At 41.2% G+C, this 18,587-nt stretch overlaps 1 protein-coding gene across 1 annotated transcript in view; it reads right to left on the bottom strand.

Annotated features, from left to right (window-relative positions):
• Window positions 1–18,587, bottom strand: part of Pms2 (mismatch repair endonuclease PMS2) — a 133,505-nt gene that overhangs the window by 108,328 nt on the left and 6,590 nt on the right. The window contains exon 3 of the mRNA XM_067149397.2: window positions 2,049–2,254. Within this exon, the coding sequence (XP_067005498.2) occupies window positions 2,049–2,254 (206 nt within the window). The remainder of the gene's footprint in view (window positions 1–2,048; window positions 2,255–18,587) is intronic.

The raw sequence follows: 18,587 nt of genomic DNA, 5'->3' as shown, positions 1-18,587 counted from the left end.
GGAGCTTGTGGATGATCAAACACACCTGTCTTCAATCTGTTTCAATGCAGTTCATATCTGGTTAATTAGGTAGCCAATTTATATGGTTGATAACCAACTCTCTCACACACAAAGTTCCTCACTGATGCCCTTGATGAGGGCGAGCATTGTCGCTGATGAAAATTAATTCAGCACCATATTCATCCTTGAAGGGTTGTACAAATAGTTGAAGAATTTCACTGGCATACCCCTGGGCAATTACTGGCAACATCCTTTGAATTGGTATCCAAGGTGTTCGATGGCCATGCATAATCCCAGCCCAAAACATTACACCATAGTCTCCTAATTCACGCAACTCTTGAACATGATGGTACTTTCCTCCGCATCCTTTACATCTCCATACCTTTTGTCATCATCTATCTGGCCTAAATGATATCTGTGTTTCATCTGCAAATATGACATTATGCCATTCATCCAACCCCCCATCAAGATGTTGAATGGCTCAGTCTGTCCAGTTATATCATTGGTCTCACAGTACCTCTTCCACATTAGTGACACTGCACGTCATTCCGCTGCCTGTGTATGTCCACCCTGAATCAATGCCTGCAAAATATGCATTGCACATGAACAAGCTCTAGCTGAGGCTCATACTGCACTGTATACACCATTGCATGTAATAAACTTCTGTATAAACAATTCAGTCATAAGAGGCGGGTAAAGGATGACATTTTTATGCTACCCATCAAACTAAAATTGCAGAAGAGTCTAGCCAGTGCTTATTCCTGGCTGATCTTATTAACCCCTCCTATAAACTCCGTAAACTAGTAACATTAAAACAGAAACTTTTCCGCATGACTGTAGAATTGCCTTTACGTCGCACCGACACAGATAGGTCTTATGGCGACGATGGGATAGGAAAGGCCTAGGAATGGGAAGGAAGTGGCCGTGGATTAAGGTACAGCCCCAGCATTTCCCTGGCGTGAATATGGGAAACCACGGACACCATCTTCAGGGGTGCCAACAGTGGGGCTCGAGCCCACTATATCCTGGATACAAGCTCACAGCTGCGCGCCCCTAACCGCACGGCCAACTCGCCCGGTCCGCTTGGCTATAAAGAAACATTAGCAAGGCTAATCAAAGTTATTAATGACAGGCAGAACCATCACTACAATTAGCTTAACTCCTTTAAATCACAAAGAAAACTTACCTACTAGAATAGTAAATCAAAAAACTTAATATTAAGGCACTGCCTATATGACATCCTAATAAAGACAGTCATTCTCCATTAAAGCTACACTGCAAAAGGGCTGAAATCCAGTGAAACAATGCGTCGATAATTATCCACAGACTTAAACTAAGGTTCTGTGGACCATGAAAATTATAGAAATAAAATCAAACTATGTTGGCTTTTCTGATGAACAATATTAGCCTACCCTTTCCTGTATCCAGCCAATTTTGACATTAAACAGGAACAGCTATTAGATTAAATCTTGATCTCTTCTTCTGTTTCTCCCTTTCCTAGACATCAATCATTCTTCACATATACCTCGCTTTGTAACTCAGTCAATTTTCAGGAAGATCTATCCAAATAACCCCTCAATGAAGGTAGAAGCCTGCCCTTATGATGAAATTGGAAAGCAAAAGCGAGTTCATCAGAGCCTGAGAAGAAATGGATGTAGAAGAACTGGGATTAGTTATGAGAGAGCCCATCTACATGCATACAGCAGTGAATGAAGACATGGATAATGCCCTTATCCTTAAGTATTTTCATGTTTAGATCATGTTTCTTCTTTATGTTGATCCTTTTTTTTCACACTGACCTGTCAGTGTTTTTATCCTGCCTATCGAAGTTCCTATCTTTCTATGTATTACTTTACATATTATTACAAGCCCTATCTGAGCTCATCTGACCACTGTTGGGTAGAGTAAACTTGGCTGCTGTTTGGCTAGATTATAGAATTCGCACTGTCCTATTCATGCTAAATTTACAAAGAAAATTATGAAAAATTAAGGAAATAAAAATGAATTCACTATAGTCAAACTCAATATAACTTAAGAAATTAACTCACCTGTCTGGCACATGGTTTTTGATTAATAATAATACCCTTATTATCATATTCAAGTTTTGTTCCACATGTAGCATTACTATGACAGGTAACTATACTCAGTTCACCCAGTGCACATAGAGAACTCAGAGCCTCACCACGAAAGCCAAAGGTATCCACTGAATATAAATCTGTGAAGTCTCTTAATTTCGAGGTATGATACTTCAATGCTGAAACAAAAATAAACAAATTGGATAAGTTATTTGTGTGACTGTACTATTCCATCCTTATGCCTATTGCACTTCAAGTGCTATTACGTCCATTACATAAGTCCAACAAGGTAAAAGGATAAAAGTCGGTACCAACTGCTTTTGTCCAAAGAAATATATACAGTATATACACGGTGTCTGAAAATAATTCTGGAAGTTGTAAAGGGACATAGTGCTCTGAAACAAAAATCGATCTCTAGCGTATTTTATTTCCTCCTAGTGAAAGCTTACCGGAAAATCGACAATTAAATCTAAGTTCAGTCGTGAGCAACTTCCATGTCAGCCTGTGCAGCGTGTAGCCAGCCAAGCTGTCTTGCTTAATAAACTTGGGTGGTGCGCTACGTTGACCTGTCGCTCGCTCACAAGCAACTTTGCTAGTAATGGCGGTGTATCATAGAACAGCATCTGATCTTCATGCCCGGATAACACAGCATCGTTAACCTGATCATCATGCACTAAGATATACAGTACAAAATTGAAATAATCTTCTTCTTGTACCATTATTCCCACACCTGTGGGGTACCGGTATACAAAACTGAAATCCTAGTAATAAAACTCTTCCCAGTTTTGGGTAAGCACAGTGCATTTGTTTTATGGACCATATTAGCCAACGGCCGTAGCCGTGTTGAAACACCGGATCCCATGAGATCTCCGAAGTTAAGTAACATTGGGTGTGGTCAAGATTTGGATGGGTTGCCACGCGCTCTTGGTGGGGGGTGTACGGGAATGGAGGAGCGGAAAGGAACTGGCCACCCTACCATACGTAAACTCCGGCTCAGGAACACCTCTGAGGAGGTTCGGACCTGCCTTCGGGCAGAATACACTCGGTAAACTCCGGCTCAGGAACACCTCTGAGGAGGTTCGGACCTGCCTTCGGGCAGAATACACTCTTACCTACCTTATCAGTAAACATAGTACATTTCGTGCATGTCAATGTGCCACACCACAAAATAATGACTAAAATGACACATATGTGTAACATAACTTATGTAATAAAAGTACACATTGCAAGCATGTCCTGTGGTATTGACAGGTATTAAATGTTAAGTTTAGAACAGAGTATCCTAGGATATAGACTAATAAAACTTAGATCTGTACATTATTATTGTGTTGGTAGGTGTTAATCAGAAATGTACACCACCATTAATGCTCAACATCTTCTTTACGTTATTTAGATTTCCTGACATAACAGACTGGGCATCTCCAGCTCGACTTTAGAGTCCTTAGGCTATTGAGGAGGTATGTTTAGTGATAACTGATTTTGGTTAATTGTTTATGTATCATACATGCTGTGAACATTAATATTTTTATTTCATTTTTGTAGTGTGATTCACATGGCACATGGCACAAACATAAAAATATACAGAAATAGATGCTTTAAATTTCTCTTTCCCGATGCCCCGCTTGTCCACTCCTCTCCCTTACGTGCATCGAGTCAAGCAATGCACGCAACTGTATTGCTTGCCAATTGCACAGCACATGTAAACAGCTGATACCGTGCAGTCCTCAGTCGCACACTCATGTCTGTACTCTATTTGCTAGTAGAGAATCTGATCATTTATGCATATCCCATGCATTTTCCTTGCAAATTTTTAATGCCAATATTAGCACTCTTCACCGTTAACATTCTGTTGTAAATTCAGAGCACTATGTCGCAAGACATAAGAGATATGGACCACTTACACCTGGCGATTAACCAAATAGTGTAGGAAAAATTGGACGATGAATTTTCTGTAACTAATTTTCAGTAACATCTGCTGATTCTTGGAGAGAAATGTTGTGCATAGTAAGTTCTAAGGCATAATCATTTTATGTTCTGTGAGCCAATACAGGAAACTCTCAGTGTTTGATCATAAGTTCAGAAAGGGTCTTTGAAATGCTTTTTTTAAGATGATCAAAATGTTCAAGAGAAAATATGTACAAAAATAAAAATTTTAAAAAGTTACCCATTTCACTCCAATTGTTGTTCAAGAAACATAACAGGATCCAACATTTTGAAAGATTTACATGACATTCGACATCAGACTATCTCCAAAGAACAGAAGAGAGATGGTGGTGGTGACTGTTATTTTAAAGGGCAAAACAACAAGACCATCGATACTTACACAATTAACTAATGGAAGAAGTTTGCAGAGTCCTTGAAGAACAAGACCTTCAGAGAGAATACAAAAGTCTTCTTAGGTCTTGCATACATAATACTGTTGGGGTTGACAGAAAACAAGATTTGAGCTGAGATTTGAGATAAAAGACAAGAATATGAAACACATAAGAGTAAAAACTGTCAGAGCCTGCAGAGGCTTCATGACTGCAACACATCTCACAACAAAGCTCTCTTTCAGTATTTTCAAGTTTAGACCATGTCTTGTTTCTATTGCTTTCTCTTCCCTCACTGACCATTCATTGTGCTTATCCAAATATGTTCTCCTATCCAAGTTACTATCTTTCTATTTATGACTTTACATGCCACTACATATCTTGTATGTAAATATCTTTGTCTGAATGAGAGTTAGGCTGTCACTTTGAGTACTTTGATATTGTGATATAAATAATCCGAAATAGCTAAAGAATGAAAGGGAGACCATGATAAGTGGTGTAGGTAGGATCTAGACATTGTCATAATTTTATGATGTACCCCATACTCTTTTGGAACATTTTGTAACTACTCAGACTGAAACCTCTCCTGTGAATCACGTGACCTTGCTATAGTGGGGAGGCTTGTCTGTCTCAATGAATCAGGTAGATGAGCCATAGATGCAACCATATCAGATTGGTATCTGCTGAGAGACCAGACTAACAAATGGTTCATTGAAAGGGGGGTAGCAGCCTTTCATAAGTTTCAAGGGCAGAAGTCTGGATAACTGAATGCTATGGCCTTGTAATAATACTTAACATGGCTTGCTGATACTGATACACAGCTGAAAGTAATGGGAAACTACAGCCGTAAATAATTCCCGACAACATGCAGCTCTCTCTGTACGAATGAATGATGTTCTGATGATAGGTTCCTCCTGTGTAAAATATTCTGGAGGTAAAATCATCTCCCATTTGGAGCTTCAAGAGGGGACTACAAGAGAAGGGCAATCATTAGAAAGATGAATACTGACATTCTGGAAGTTGGAGCATGGAATGTTAGAAGTTTGAATCGTTGTGGTAGATTAGAGAATCTGAAAAGTATAGGCAATAATGTTCTGTTATTTCGTCTCGGTGTTTTTTCCAATTTTGTACGTTCCTCGTCGCCAGATGTTTCATTCCAGGCTTATGTCTATGTCTTACACCTGTCATATGTTACGCAAACACATTATGTGAACCGCTTAGTCTGATTGTGATAGTTCAGACAGCTTCCGCTTCGAATGCTAGCGTTGTGCCACGTCCTGGGGACCATCTGGTGGTGAATGAACATACCATTTCCATTTCTACTTCTATTATAACGTTCCAAATTCAAACGTGTCATTGTTTAAGAAGCCTTTCTCGTGGACAGTCGAGAATTCTTCTGAGGACGCAGAGCACAGTTTTCTGCGAAACGTTAAGAATTTCACCTTATTTTCTTGACATGGCACAAGCCCAAAAGCCTATACAATATCATGTCTATAAGTACAGGCCGCGAAAGCATTAATGGCAACATTCTTTTATACAATTTAGGGAAACCTCAAGAACAGAATTTGGGACTTACGAACTTTTGAATATTTTTAACATTGCAAGAGCGATTAAGTGACCTTTGTATTTATATTTCATTCAGCTGTGTTGTATTAGTGTTTTGTATCAGTTAAATTGATTTCAAGAAGCCTCAAGAGGAAAAACGTTTAAAGATTGAGATTTTAAATGTAATTGAAAGAAAATTGTAATATTGTGCTTTGGTGAAACATGTGCGGTATATAATTTTTAGATCAGTAGGTAGTGCACGTGGAGAGATTAGATGATGCAATTCCTCTTACATCAGCAGGTTAGGAAATGACCATATATGGTCATGTAATTGGATTGGTCAGAATGACGATCTTTCCAATTGGCGAAAAATAGGAATCTAGAGGAATTTGGTGTCCTATTGTTTAATTGTGATTTGTCCATTTCTGGCCTTCTGCCAGCTTTGCGTTTGTAACGTGTGTTGTTGGCGTCTTTTCCATCTGACCGTCCTCGTGAGCAGTCGCGCTCAAGGGCTCTCCTCGGCGAACTCCAGTCCTTGGTAAGTGCTATTTCTATGTTTTTCTATCATGTTGATTTTGTTTAATTCCTTCTAGTGTTTCGGTATTTTCTCATTGTTTTAAATTCAACGTGTCGGAGTTTGTCCTAGATTCCCGTCGTCACTAATTTCACTTTACGGAATGACTGTGTTTTAGACAGACCTGCAGTTTGCTATTGACAATATATTGTAATTCTGTATAATCTTACTATGTTAAACCTTGTGTTTTACAAATTTACTCAAGTATGTCTTAATTTTGGTTTAGTGGATTTGTATTTTGTTCATTTTAATACAGTTGAGCTAAAGGGTGATTCTCGTGAACCTTTTCTTTCCCATAACGGCATACTTTCCCAAGGACTTCAAAGGGCTCCTCCACATTCCACAATCCTTCATTAGTTGTCGATGTTAGGCCTGTAAGTTATCCTTGCAGATTTTGCGTATTTATAAGTTAACCGTCATGTTTCCAAGCTTAGATGTGATAGTTTTCTATTTTCCCTATATATATTATTATTATTATTATTATTATTATTATTATTATTATTATTATGTGTTCACGCTCATGGCCTAATTCATGTTTTTCTTATTCTCATTCATATTTTTTGTTATTTTCCGAGTTCATTATTATAATTTTTATCATTATTATGTCCGATTCGTTGGCTGAATGGTCAGCATACTGGCCTTCGGTTCAGAGGGTCCCGGGTTCGATTCCCGGCCGGGTCGGGGATTTTAACCTTCATTGGTTAATTCCAATGGCCCGGGGGCTGGGTGTTTGTGCTGTCCCCAACATCCCTGCAACTCACACACCACACTATCCTCCACCACAATAACACGCAGTTACCTACACATGGCAGATGCCGCCCACCCTCATCGGAGGGTCTGCCTTACAAGGGCTGCACTCGGCTAGAAATAGCCACATGAAATTAAATTAAAAAATCATTATTATTTATGTGTACGCACCCGTGCGCGGCAACATTGCATACTTGTTGTTGTTGTTGTTATTATTATTAGTTTGTGCATGTGCTAATCATCTCGACAGGTGTTACAAATATCATTCTGTATATCAGATGAAAGTCCTGAGAAAACTGTAGACGTTTCTAAGTGGTGCAAAAATATGTCATTTTTCTTAGCAATTAACACTCGTAACTCCCTGTAATTACCTGTTATCAGATTCTTCAGTTTCTCGATGACCCCTGAAAGGTAATTCTTGCTTTGAAAGAAAACACACAGTATCTATTAAAATGCTGATAAAATATCTCTTATTATTTTACTAGCTCATTATGCTCATCAATTTTCTTTCTGTAAGCTGTACTCAAACAAAAGTCTATTCTGGACCCTCCGAACTGAATCATATTGGCAACAGCTTTGATGTGTGCTTGAGACACTTCATGGCGTTTCTTTAAAACTCTGAAACTTTCTAAATTGTCCACACCATCTTTATTCCAAGCATATTTTCTGAGGAAAATATAATACATGACAAACAGTACAGTTTATTCATTTTTGTACAACCACATAACCAATCCAGATCTATGTACCACGGGTCATGAAAATATCGTACTGTCCTTTCTGATTCCTTGACTAAATATTTACGAGAAGGCATTCAATTATTCAATTATGTTCCGCTTTTCTTCAAAAGTTTGTAACAAAACTGGCTTGTTCATTAAGCTTTCTATTATACACTGACTGACAGAGCAAATGCAACACCAAGAAGGAGTGGTTCGAAAGGGATGAAAGTTGGGGAAAAAACAGAGACGGCACGGACGAATAATTGATGTTTATTTCAAAAAGATATGCAGGTTACACAATGCGCACGGCATCGACTCAGTAGGATGTAGGACCACCGCGAGCGGCGATGCACGCAGAAACACGTCGAGGTACAGAGTCAATAAGAGTGCGGATGGTGTCCTGAGGGATGGTTCTCCATTCTCTGTCAACCATTTGCCACAGTTGGTCGTCCGTACGAGGCTGGGGCAGAGTTTGCAAACGGCGTCCAATGAGATCTCACACGTGTTCGATTGGTGAGAGATCCGGAGAGTACGCTGGCCACGGAAGCATCTGTACACCTCGTAGAGCCTGTTGGGAGATGCGAGCAGTGTGTGGGCGGGCATTATCCTGCTGAAACAGAGCATTGGGCAGCCCCTGAAGGTACGGGAGTGCCACCGGCCGCAGCACATGCTGCACGTAGCGGTGGGCATTTAACGTGCCTTGAATACGCACTAGAGGTGACGTGGAATCATACGCAATAGCACCCCAAACCATGATGCCGCCTTGTCTAGCGGTAGGGCGCTCCACAGTTACTGCCGGATTTGACCTTTCTCCACGCCGACGCCACACTCGTCTGCGGTGACTATCACTGACAGAACAGAAGCGCGACTCTTCGGAGAACACGACATTCCGCCATTCCCTCATCCAAGTCGCTCTAGCCCGGCACCATGCCAGGCGTGCACGTCTATGCTGTGGAGTCAATGGTAGTCTTCTGAGCGGACGCCGGGAGTGCAGGCCTCCTTCAACCAATCGATGGGAAATTGTTCTGGTCGATATTGGAACAGCCAGGGTGTCTTGCACATGCTGAAGAATGGCGGTTGACGTGGCGTGCGGGGCTGCCACCGCTTGGCGGCGGATGCGCCGATCCTCGCCTGCTGACGTCACTCGGGCTGCGCCTGGACCCCTCGCACGTGCCACATGTCCCTGCACCAACCATCTTCGCCACAGGCGCTGCACCGTGGACACATCCCTATGGGTATCGGCTGCGATTTGACGAAGCGACCAACCTGCCCTTCTCAGCCCGATCACCATACCCCTCGTAAAGTCGTCTGTCTGCTGGAAATGCCTCCGTTGACGGCGGCCTGGCATTCTTAGCTATACACGTGTCCTGTGGCACACGACAACACGTTCTACAATGACTGTCGGCTGAGAAATCACGGTACGAAGTGGGCCATTCGCCAACGCCGTGTCCCATTTATCGTTCGCTACGTGCGCAGCACAGTGGCGCATTTCACATCATGAGCATACCTCAGTGACGTCAGTCTACCCTGCAATTGGCATAAAGTTCTGACCACTCCTTCTTGGTGTTGCATTTGCTCTGTCTGTCAGTGTACATGAACATTCTGGGCCTGCCAACTCATTATTTTCGAGGTGGAAGCGACAGCACTCATTTTAATGTTTAATACGTTGTGCAGTCCTATAGGATATATTTACCTAACGTAAATTAAATATAAATTCACACTTTAACAAGAAAAGTCACATCGTAGTATAACAGAAAAAAATAACACAATAATATAACAATGCACTGTTGAGCGTGGTGGAAAGAACGGAGAGAATAGCTCAGCACCGACATTACAAGCTTTTGTTTCCACTTTCCATTGTGGTAACACGACCAGAGAACGTAGCAGGATACATCACAGTGTCGAGGGGAGAAGGGCCTTGCTTGGTGCAAGCACAGTAACACTCGCATAGCTGTTAGGAGAGATTCAAAGCGTAACCACTGCATGGAGTGGTAACAGCCTCTCGCTCAGCTTTGACGGTGGAAATCTACTGTAATAGAGTTCTCACAACACATCCAGGTGAAGAAACAAAAATACACTGAAGAAAATGGAAATTGCAACATCCAGAAGGAGTGGTCCTACATTGCTGCAATTGAACATGCAGGACGAGTGTTCAGTTGTGATTCGATGATCGCACTTTAAGGTCCCTCTGACCACAAGTTTGGACAACAATCAATACAAGATGTGCCCACCACAAGCTGCAATACATTGATGAATTCGTCGAGGCATGGAGTCAATAAGGCCCTGGATCGCTTCCTGAGGAACTGTGGCCCATGCTTGCTGCACTGCATGGGTCAGTTGTTCCAGAGTTGTGGGTGGCTGAGGACGGTTGGCCAGTTGTCGACCCATCATGTCCCACACATGCTCAATAGGACTGAGGTCCGGGGATGTGGCGGGCCATTCTAAGGTTGTGATGTCGTGGAGAGCTTCTCTGGAGATGCGTGCAGTGTGAACCCGGGCACTGTCCTGCTGAAACATCCCATTAGCAATGTTCGCCATCATAGGGACAACCACTGGATTGAGTACCCTATCAACGTACTGTCGAGCAGTCATAGTGCCCTCAACCAGCACTAATTGTGATTTCACATTAAAGCCAATAGCTCCCCAGACCATAATGCTTGGTGTTGGCCCTGTGTGCCTCTCGACAATAAGATCTGGGCGGCTCCTCTCCCCGCTATGTCGGCGCACGCGATTCCAGCGATCACTGCGGGCAAGACAAAAGCGCGATTCATCAGTAAAGATTTTTGTTTGTTTTAATGTCGTCAATCTTATGTTAATTTTAAGGACACTTCCTCTAAAGCATTACTTTGCCAATTTATGTATTTTTCATCTAAACAGTGTTATGTGGCTGAAGATGTTGATAATATATGAAACATGTACCACTTTTAACCATTAAATTGCCTAGGGCAATCATTGTATCGACTACGTGGAAAAATAAATAAAGACTTAGTTGTGAACCTATGCCATTCGTCGACCCACGTCGATCTTTCTCGACACCAGGCCAGCCTTACACGTCGCTGTTGTGGGGTCAACGGAACACCTTCTGCAGGGACACGGGCTCGTAAGCCAGCTGCACGCAGGCGATTACCAACTGTTTGTTGTGTAACGTGGGGTGTCACAGCTGCTCGAATTTGCGCTGCTGTTGCACGGGGTTCCATCCGGGCCATCCGAATGACGCGGTGATCCTCTCTCACAGTTGTCTGTCGCACTGGGCCTGTGCCAGGTCTACGAGTGTGGGTAAATTCATTTGACCACTGCTGCCATATACGTTGTACCGAAGATGCCTGTCGGCCAACACGTGCAGCGACAATCCTTAGTGATAATCCAGCCTCACACAGCCCAATTATCTGAGCCCTCTCAAACGGCGACAGTTGTTGATAGCATGCTCTTCTATGTCGTCGAGGCATGTTTGACGGGGAACACTTCACTGCACAGACTGCAAGTCAACTATGCTACACCAGAGTCCGTATACTGGAGTTGATTCCTCCACGACCAATCACGTGGGGAGACCTGTAGCAACAATCCAATGGGTCTGAAACTTTGATCGTTTACATACCTACATGACATCATTCCATATCTTGAAAATCAACACAAACAACCAATGCCTTCATGGTGTTGCAATTTCCATTTTCTTAAGTGTATTAAATATTAATATTAGAGAATATTCAATTTTTATATTTTCAAACTGTTACCAGTGGTAACTAGCACGCTTCACCACTGGATACTGTTATTTTATGTGAGTCGGCAGCAGATCTGGAGATATTGCTGAATGGTATGGACACAGTGTTGGAGAAGGAGTACAAGATGAAAATGAGTAAATCCAAAACAAGGAATGATGAAGGTGAGATGGATATATTAAATCACAAATGAAGAGAGACTAATCAAATTTGTGAGAGGAGAATGATTTGGCAAAATTTGACCAGAAGAAGAGAGAGAATGATAAGACACATCTTAAGACAACCAGGATTATTCAGTTAGTTTCTGGGAGAAGTGTAGGTGGTAAGAATGGTAGGGGTAGACCAAGGAATGAATATGATGTACAGGTTAGAGCAGATGTAGTAATTATGTAGAAATGAAAAGGTTAGCACAGGACTGATTATCTAAAGAACAACACAAGCACTTATTTCTATTTTGCAGATGACTGAGTACAAGAAAATGTACAAAGTGTTCTAAAGAAATATGTTTTGATGAGAAGTTTTGAAATATTTAATTTTAAGTGGTTCTGACAGATCTGAAATGATGTTACACATTCTCAGAAATATCGTATGCTTTCATATAACTTGCCATTGGTTTTGGTTACATCAACAAATGTGGTATTAGTGAACTTATTCTGATGAACTGTAATAAGACAAGAATGGTATGGACACAGTCTTGGAAAAAGAGTATAAGATGAAAATAAATAAATCTAAAACAAAAGAACTGGAGTGCAGTCGAACGAAGTCAAGTGATCCAGGAAATATTAGATTAGTAAATTAAGCCTTAAAGGCAGTAGATGAATACTGTTACTTGGATAACAGAATAACTAACGAAGGCAGAAGTAAGGAGGACATAAAATGCAGACTAGCACAAGCAAGGAAGGCCTATGATCATTCTAAATTCATTAAAAAAGGCATGGGTAGCTCTCTGTGACTCGGTCACCACTGCTGCAAAAACGGCACTTGACACCAAGAAGCTTGGGCATTGCCACGTAGAAGCAGGTATGGCTTTGGATGAACCAGATAAAACAAAAGGTGCAGGAGAAGAGGTCAGCCTTCAAGGAGTGTTTTGAACTGAGGACAGATGAGAATTGGCAGAAGTACACGAACATCCAGAGGGAAGCTAAGAGTACTGTAGTGGCTGCACATGACGAGCACTACCGCAACCTTCATGAGCAACTGGGCACAAAGGAGTGTGAAAAGATTATCTACAGACTGGCAAGGGCTTGAAGCAAAGCAGTTCAGGACACTGAACATTAAAATATGTGAAGGGCAAGGACGGGTATAGCCTACATAACAGAAGTGCAATTCTGAAACGATAGCAAGAGCACTTAAGTGAGTTTCCAAATATCAAGGTCCCTCATCAGCCTATCCCCATAAGTCAGAAAACTGAAGGTTTCAGTCCTCAAATCACAACCAGAGAAGTACAGAGAGCCATTAATGCCATGAAGAACCTGAAAGTAGCTGGTCCCAATGATCTGCCAGCTGATTAGTCGAAACTCAAGGAACTTCAGAGAACTGCTATTACCTGGTTCACAGACTTCTTTAATGCCATAATTGAGTTGGGTCAAATTCCTACTGATTGGATATCGAGTGTAATAATACCTAATTTTAAAAAACAAGGTTATCTGCAGACTGGCAAGAGCACAAAGCAAAGCAGCTTGGGACACTGAACATTACAAGTGTGTAAAGGAAAAGGATAGGCATAGACTACGTGATGGAAGTGCAATTATGAAACAGGAATTCAGTGAGATTTTAAATACTGAATTTCCTCGTCAGCCTATCGGTGAAGGTCAGAAACCCGTCTCTGTGTTCAAACTATCGACCAATTCGCCTCTTGTGTCACACCCTGAAGATCTTCGAATGAGTTCTTGACCAGCACCTTCGCAATACTGTCACTCTCATAAACAACTAGTGTGGATTCGTCAAAGGTTACAGCACTACAGATGCGATTTTTGCCACACGGATGCTGCTAGAGAGACAACAGGAGAAGAGAAAACCATTACATCTAGCTTTCCTCGATTTGGAGAAGGCCTTCGACCGTATCCGGCACATGGAGTTCCAGAGCTCTTCGTCAACTGGATTGGACTGCTCTACTCAAATACCACGAAGTGTGTTAGATGCTCAGTTGGCACCTGTGATGACTTCTGAGTGAAAGCTGGTGTCCATCAGGGATCTGCGCTGTCACCACTCATTTTCATCCTCACTATGGACACTATAACACATGTTTTGTTTGCATTGTGATGTCCCATGGATGTTGCTATATGAAACAAGTCAGGCTGATGGTTCCATCCAAGCTGGAGGCGGAGATCTTCACAAAGCTAACTTGTTCAGATACCTGGGATGATACCTGCAGAGTGAGGGTGGAATTGGCGGTGATGTTATAAAGCGTGAGTCAGAACAACTTGGTCAAAATGGAGGGACGTCACAGGTACTTTGTGTGACTGCAGAATGTCAATCCCCCTCAAGTCAAAGATCTACCGAACGGTTGTACGTACAGTGGCTTGCCATCGATGGACAATGACCACATGGCAGACCCAAGCAACGGTAGCAGGACGATATCAACAATGACCTGAGAATATGCAGCATGATGATGATGATGAAAAGAATATGGTTAATGCAACATCTCTCATATCTAAAACCATCTTGCTTTATAATTACATGTGTTCTCATATCATTTATTAGATGGAAAACAAGCGCTTTCAAAAAGTTTGAGATTATTCAGCAGGTGGTCATAGGGACACAGAAAAGCCTCAAGATACTGGTGAACAAATGTATTCTAAGGACATCTGGTCTGAATGGATAAATGAACTAAAGGCTAATACTACCAAAGTTCATCATCATGTAAAGAGAGAAAATCTGAATCATCTTCTTCTTCTTCTTCTTCTTTTATGACCGCATAGGATCACTTAGCTGCCTCTGTGGATCAGCGGTAGAGTGTCGGCCTCCGAATCCCAAGATAGCGGGTTCAAACCCGGCAGAGGTAGTCGGATTTTTGAAGGGCGGAAAAAAGTCCATTCGACACTCCATGTCGTACGATGTCAGCATGTTAAAGATCTCTGGTGACACATTTGGTGTTTACCCGACAAAATTCATTAAATCTCAGCCATAGACGCCCAAGAGAGTTTCGGTTTACGCGGTCTGCCATCTAGTGGGGGCCTAGAGTAAAACGGAACGTCGAAATTGACGAGCAGACAGCCAGATGGCGTCAAATTGAAATGTCTGCACACGGTAGCTGAGGCCATACGATTATTATTATTATTATTATTATAGGATCACTTTAGTCAGTCCATCGTTCAGGTCTCTTTGATCAGATGCTCCAATCTTCGTGCCCTTTCCTCAGCTGAAAATATGCGTATTGGTGGTTTGTTTCGTGTAAGGGTAAAGGAGAGGTTTGTATTCTTGAGTTTTGTATTCAATTTTATCTTATTTGTGGTATCTTCTGTTGTAAGGCCTATTTCCTTCAGATCCTCTCTTATTCTCTGATCCATTTACATCCTGTTGTGGTACTTTTTGAGACAAGATTGTGTTTACTATGGGACCTTTCCCACCGTCCCCCATGACTCATGGGACCATGTGACAGCAAACCAACCCTTTCGGGTCACGAACACATGGGACCATGCTCCACGGAAGTCGATAGTCAAGGGATCTTTTCGGTCTGTGCCGATTTCTCCTCATTGGGATTGTATACTTAATCCACTCACATGAAGAGTTATCGACCATTCGACTCAGCTAGATCACAGCTACTCTCCCGTTCCTGAGGTCTGAACACGGACTCCTCAGGGCCGAAGAACGTTCGCGGCATAAAGAGGCTATCAAACATAAGCTATCTTAAAGGCCTACAATGAACGGAAGAGGATTCTGGATGCATGTTTTTCGGTATAGATAGGCATAAAATCGTTTGGAACAATTTACTACTCACTCGGTGAAATATACAAATTTACATACACTCTTGATACTTCTGACACAATTAATATGAGCAAATCACTTATTTTAGCAGCGGAAAAATCCGGGCTGCCATTGACATCGGCTGTTACCTCCACATTCCACAGACAAAATCTATGTGAAAGGCAACGTTAGCTGTTATTTTCTCTACTCCAATAAATTTTCCTTTTTGACACAGACGTAAATATCCATATCCCTCTCTACCAAAACAGAGAATAACCGAGAGGTTGTTAATATGATTTCACTTTTTCACATACTATCACTTTGAATTGCCTGTGTCATATATTGCTTACATAATTATTACATTAGTTTGGATGTATGCTACACAAATTGTTTGTGTATTATCGCAATTGTTTTGTGCGCGTCATCACCCGGTTTAGCATAAACCACTGAGTACCCTATCATATTCACAAAAACAAACAAAACAAGCCATGTTCCCCCAATGCGAGTATTCCATGGGACTGAATCCCGTATTACACATTAGACTCTATTTACACAAAAGAAAAATGTCCGCCTTTGAATGGTCGGCTAACGCTAGGAATCAATGAAGTAAAGATTAAAAAAAAAAAATAATTAATCCGAACATTCCGACCATATCAGAAATCCGTCACTAAAACACGGAGAAGGAAAGAAAAAGGACTCAAGTCTTCCATATAAAATAAACACAGACTTGAACAACGAACTATCATTTGCAATCACTACCAGTGGACTTTCACGAAGTCTAGATTCAAATCGACATCGATTAAAAGTAACCAACAAAAACACATCCTGAAAAAGAAAATATATCAAACACATGTATCAATAAAGACGATGGCTGTAATTTAACCGTTGTAACCCGCTGTCTTAGCGAGCTGTTGATCGCTGCTGTGCCCACATGAGGTTCGAACCTGAGACTCTGGTCGTCTCCATCCAGGGTACTGTAATCAAGCCCTAATTAATCTAATCGTGTATCGAACTGTCATAACATAAATAAACATCTATATTGCTCTGTAGGTCATGGTCTACGGGGTGGCAATTAAAGCACTTGCTGTCTTTATTCTCAAAGAAACCAGAATGTTGGTTCGGCCAACCTTTCTGCTTGTATATCTTCCTCCCTGTTCCAGATTCTCCCCTCTCAGCCATAAATTCAGCTGACACTTGTCCCACGGTCCGGAGACAAAAAAAACACCATTCAGCCTGCTTCCCGCTAGGCCTTTTTTTCTCTCTGTGTCCATCAAATTAATTCATTAGAAAACTGGCACATTTTATACAATGCTCGGACCAGCCCACATACATTCAGTACACGAGAATCATTTCTCAAATTCGACCGTTAATTCACATTTCATTCTCTCATATCTCTGGAGGTCTGGAGTTCGACTCGTATCTTCTCTCCTTCCAAAGTGCACCATCCGTTAGCCCCTGACCATAGCAATACTCCTATTTCTCCGCCTCTGAGGCGAGTGTGTGTACCTATCAGATACTACCCTATCTATCGGTATAAATCATCAATCAAAATACCTTAGGTAAAATAATAACAATACTAATAATAATAATAAGAAGAAGAAGAAGAAGAAGAAGAAGAATCTTCTAACCTTTTGCTTGAAATGTATAGTATCAAAACACTGCTCAAGTTACATTAAGAAAATAATAATAATAATAATAATAATAATAATAATAATAATAAAATTCAAATTAATTTAAATTATTAAATCCTTCCAAACCACTAACAGACCTTCTACATCTAACCTCAATAGTGTAGTGGAGGACAGGGGTTCAAACCTCGGCACGTCATTCCTTGAACATCACCAGTTACAGCCAAAACTTATACTACCATGCAACAACATGCTATTTCTGACTTTACGAACATAGTGCTGATTCTAGCCCAAGTTTTTCCTTTCTTACGGGCACTTGTTGATGACTCTGTCACCTCGCTAATCCCTACGTAACTTAGGCACTTGCTCAGATGAGATCTACATTATTAATCTACATATCATTCTATTCCTTTTCCCCCCTCAATTCCTTCTCAGCACTAAATAAACAAATTATAATAACATGCAAATATATCCACTAAAAGGGGTCCCCTATTCTATACACTAACACAGGATCACTCCCTTCCCATATCTAATTAATTTATTGAAACAAAAATGAATAAAAGGATTCCCGACCATTCTTGGGCGGATTAAACCTATTTATATGTTATTTTAACCCTATACTTCATGACTATTATTTACAAAGGGGAAATACTAGCATTGGAAATAAACATAACTTGGTACTCAACAGTTGACGTCTTCGGCCCTGTCCGGAGGATCCGGAGGCCTGCCCATGTTGGATTACTCCATGGCGCTGGATCCTGTAGTCCTGGAGTTCAGAAGTTCCATATCTTGTCTCGCGTAATCCATTTTAGTAACACACGGATCACTGAAATTAGATTGTAATTCACACAATTTATCAATTTCTTGCACACGTGTTACCGTTCACTCCTATTACTTCTTTGTCTACCCACTGCCAGTTACAAGGAGATGAATATATCGGCTACTTTCAGCTAGTCTATTACACTGTTAAACCGGGCGTTCCCTGCATTCGTATGATGCAGAATTTTCTATCCCTATCTTCTGTATGGTTTAATAGTTCAGGAACACTCCTCACTAGATTGTTAATCAGTTAATAATCTGACCTACGCTCTGTTCAGAAACAGCGTGATTTTATACAGTTCTTTGTTCTGCTCGAGAAATTCTACGTACTATCAAGTAGTTAAAAATTAAATAACTGGAAAGGAGGTTCAACCTATCAAGTAGTTGTTATGCAAAATCCTACTTCATCTTTCACGAAGTCTTAGTCTACTTTGCAACCGATATCTTAAGTATATCTCATTACCGTAATCGTCTGTTGCCTATCACAAATTATAATCACAAAAAAAACTGAAAGATTTTCCCTTCCGCTTTGTTCACATAGTATACCAA

Source organism: Anabrus simplex, chromosome 1 (assembly GCF_040414725.1).
Source record: "Anabrus simplex isolate iqAnaSimp1 chromosome 1, ASM4041472v1, whole genome shotgun sequence".
Taxonomy (NCBI): Eukaryota; Metazoa; Arthropoda; class Insecta; order Orthoptera; family Tettigoniidae; genus Anabrus; species Anabrus simplex.
This window is presented reverse-complemented; position numbering and strand designations above follow the sequence as displayed.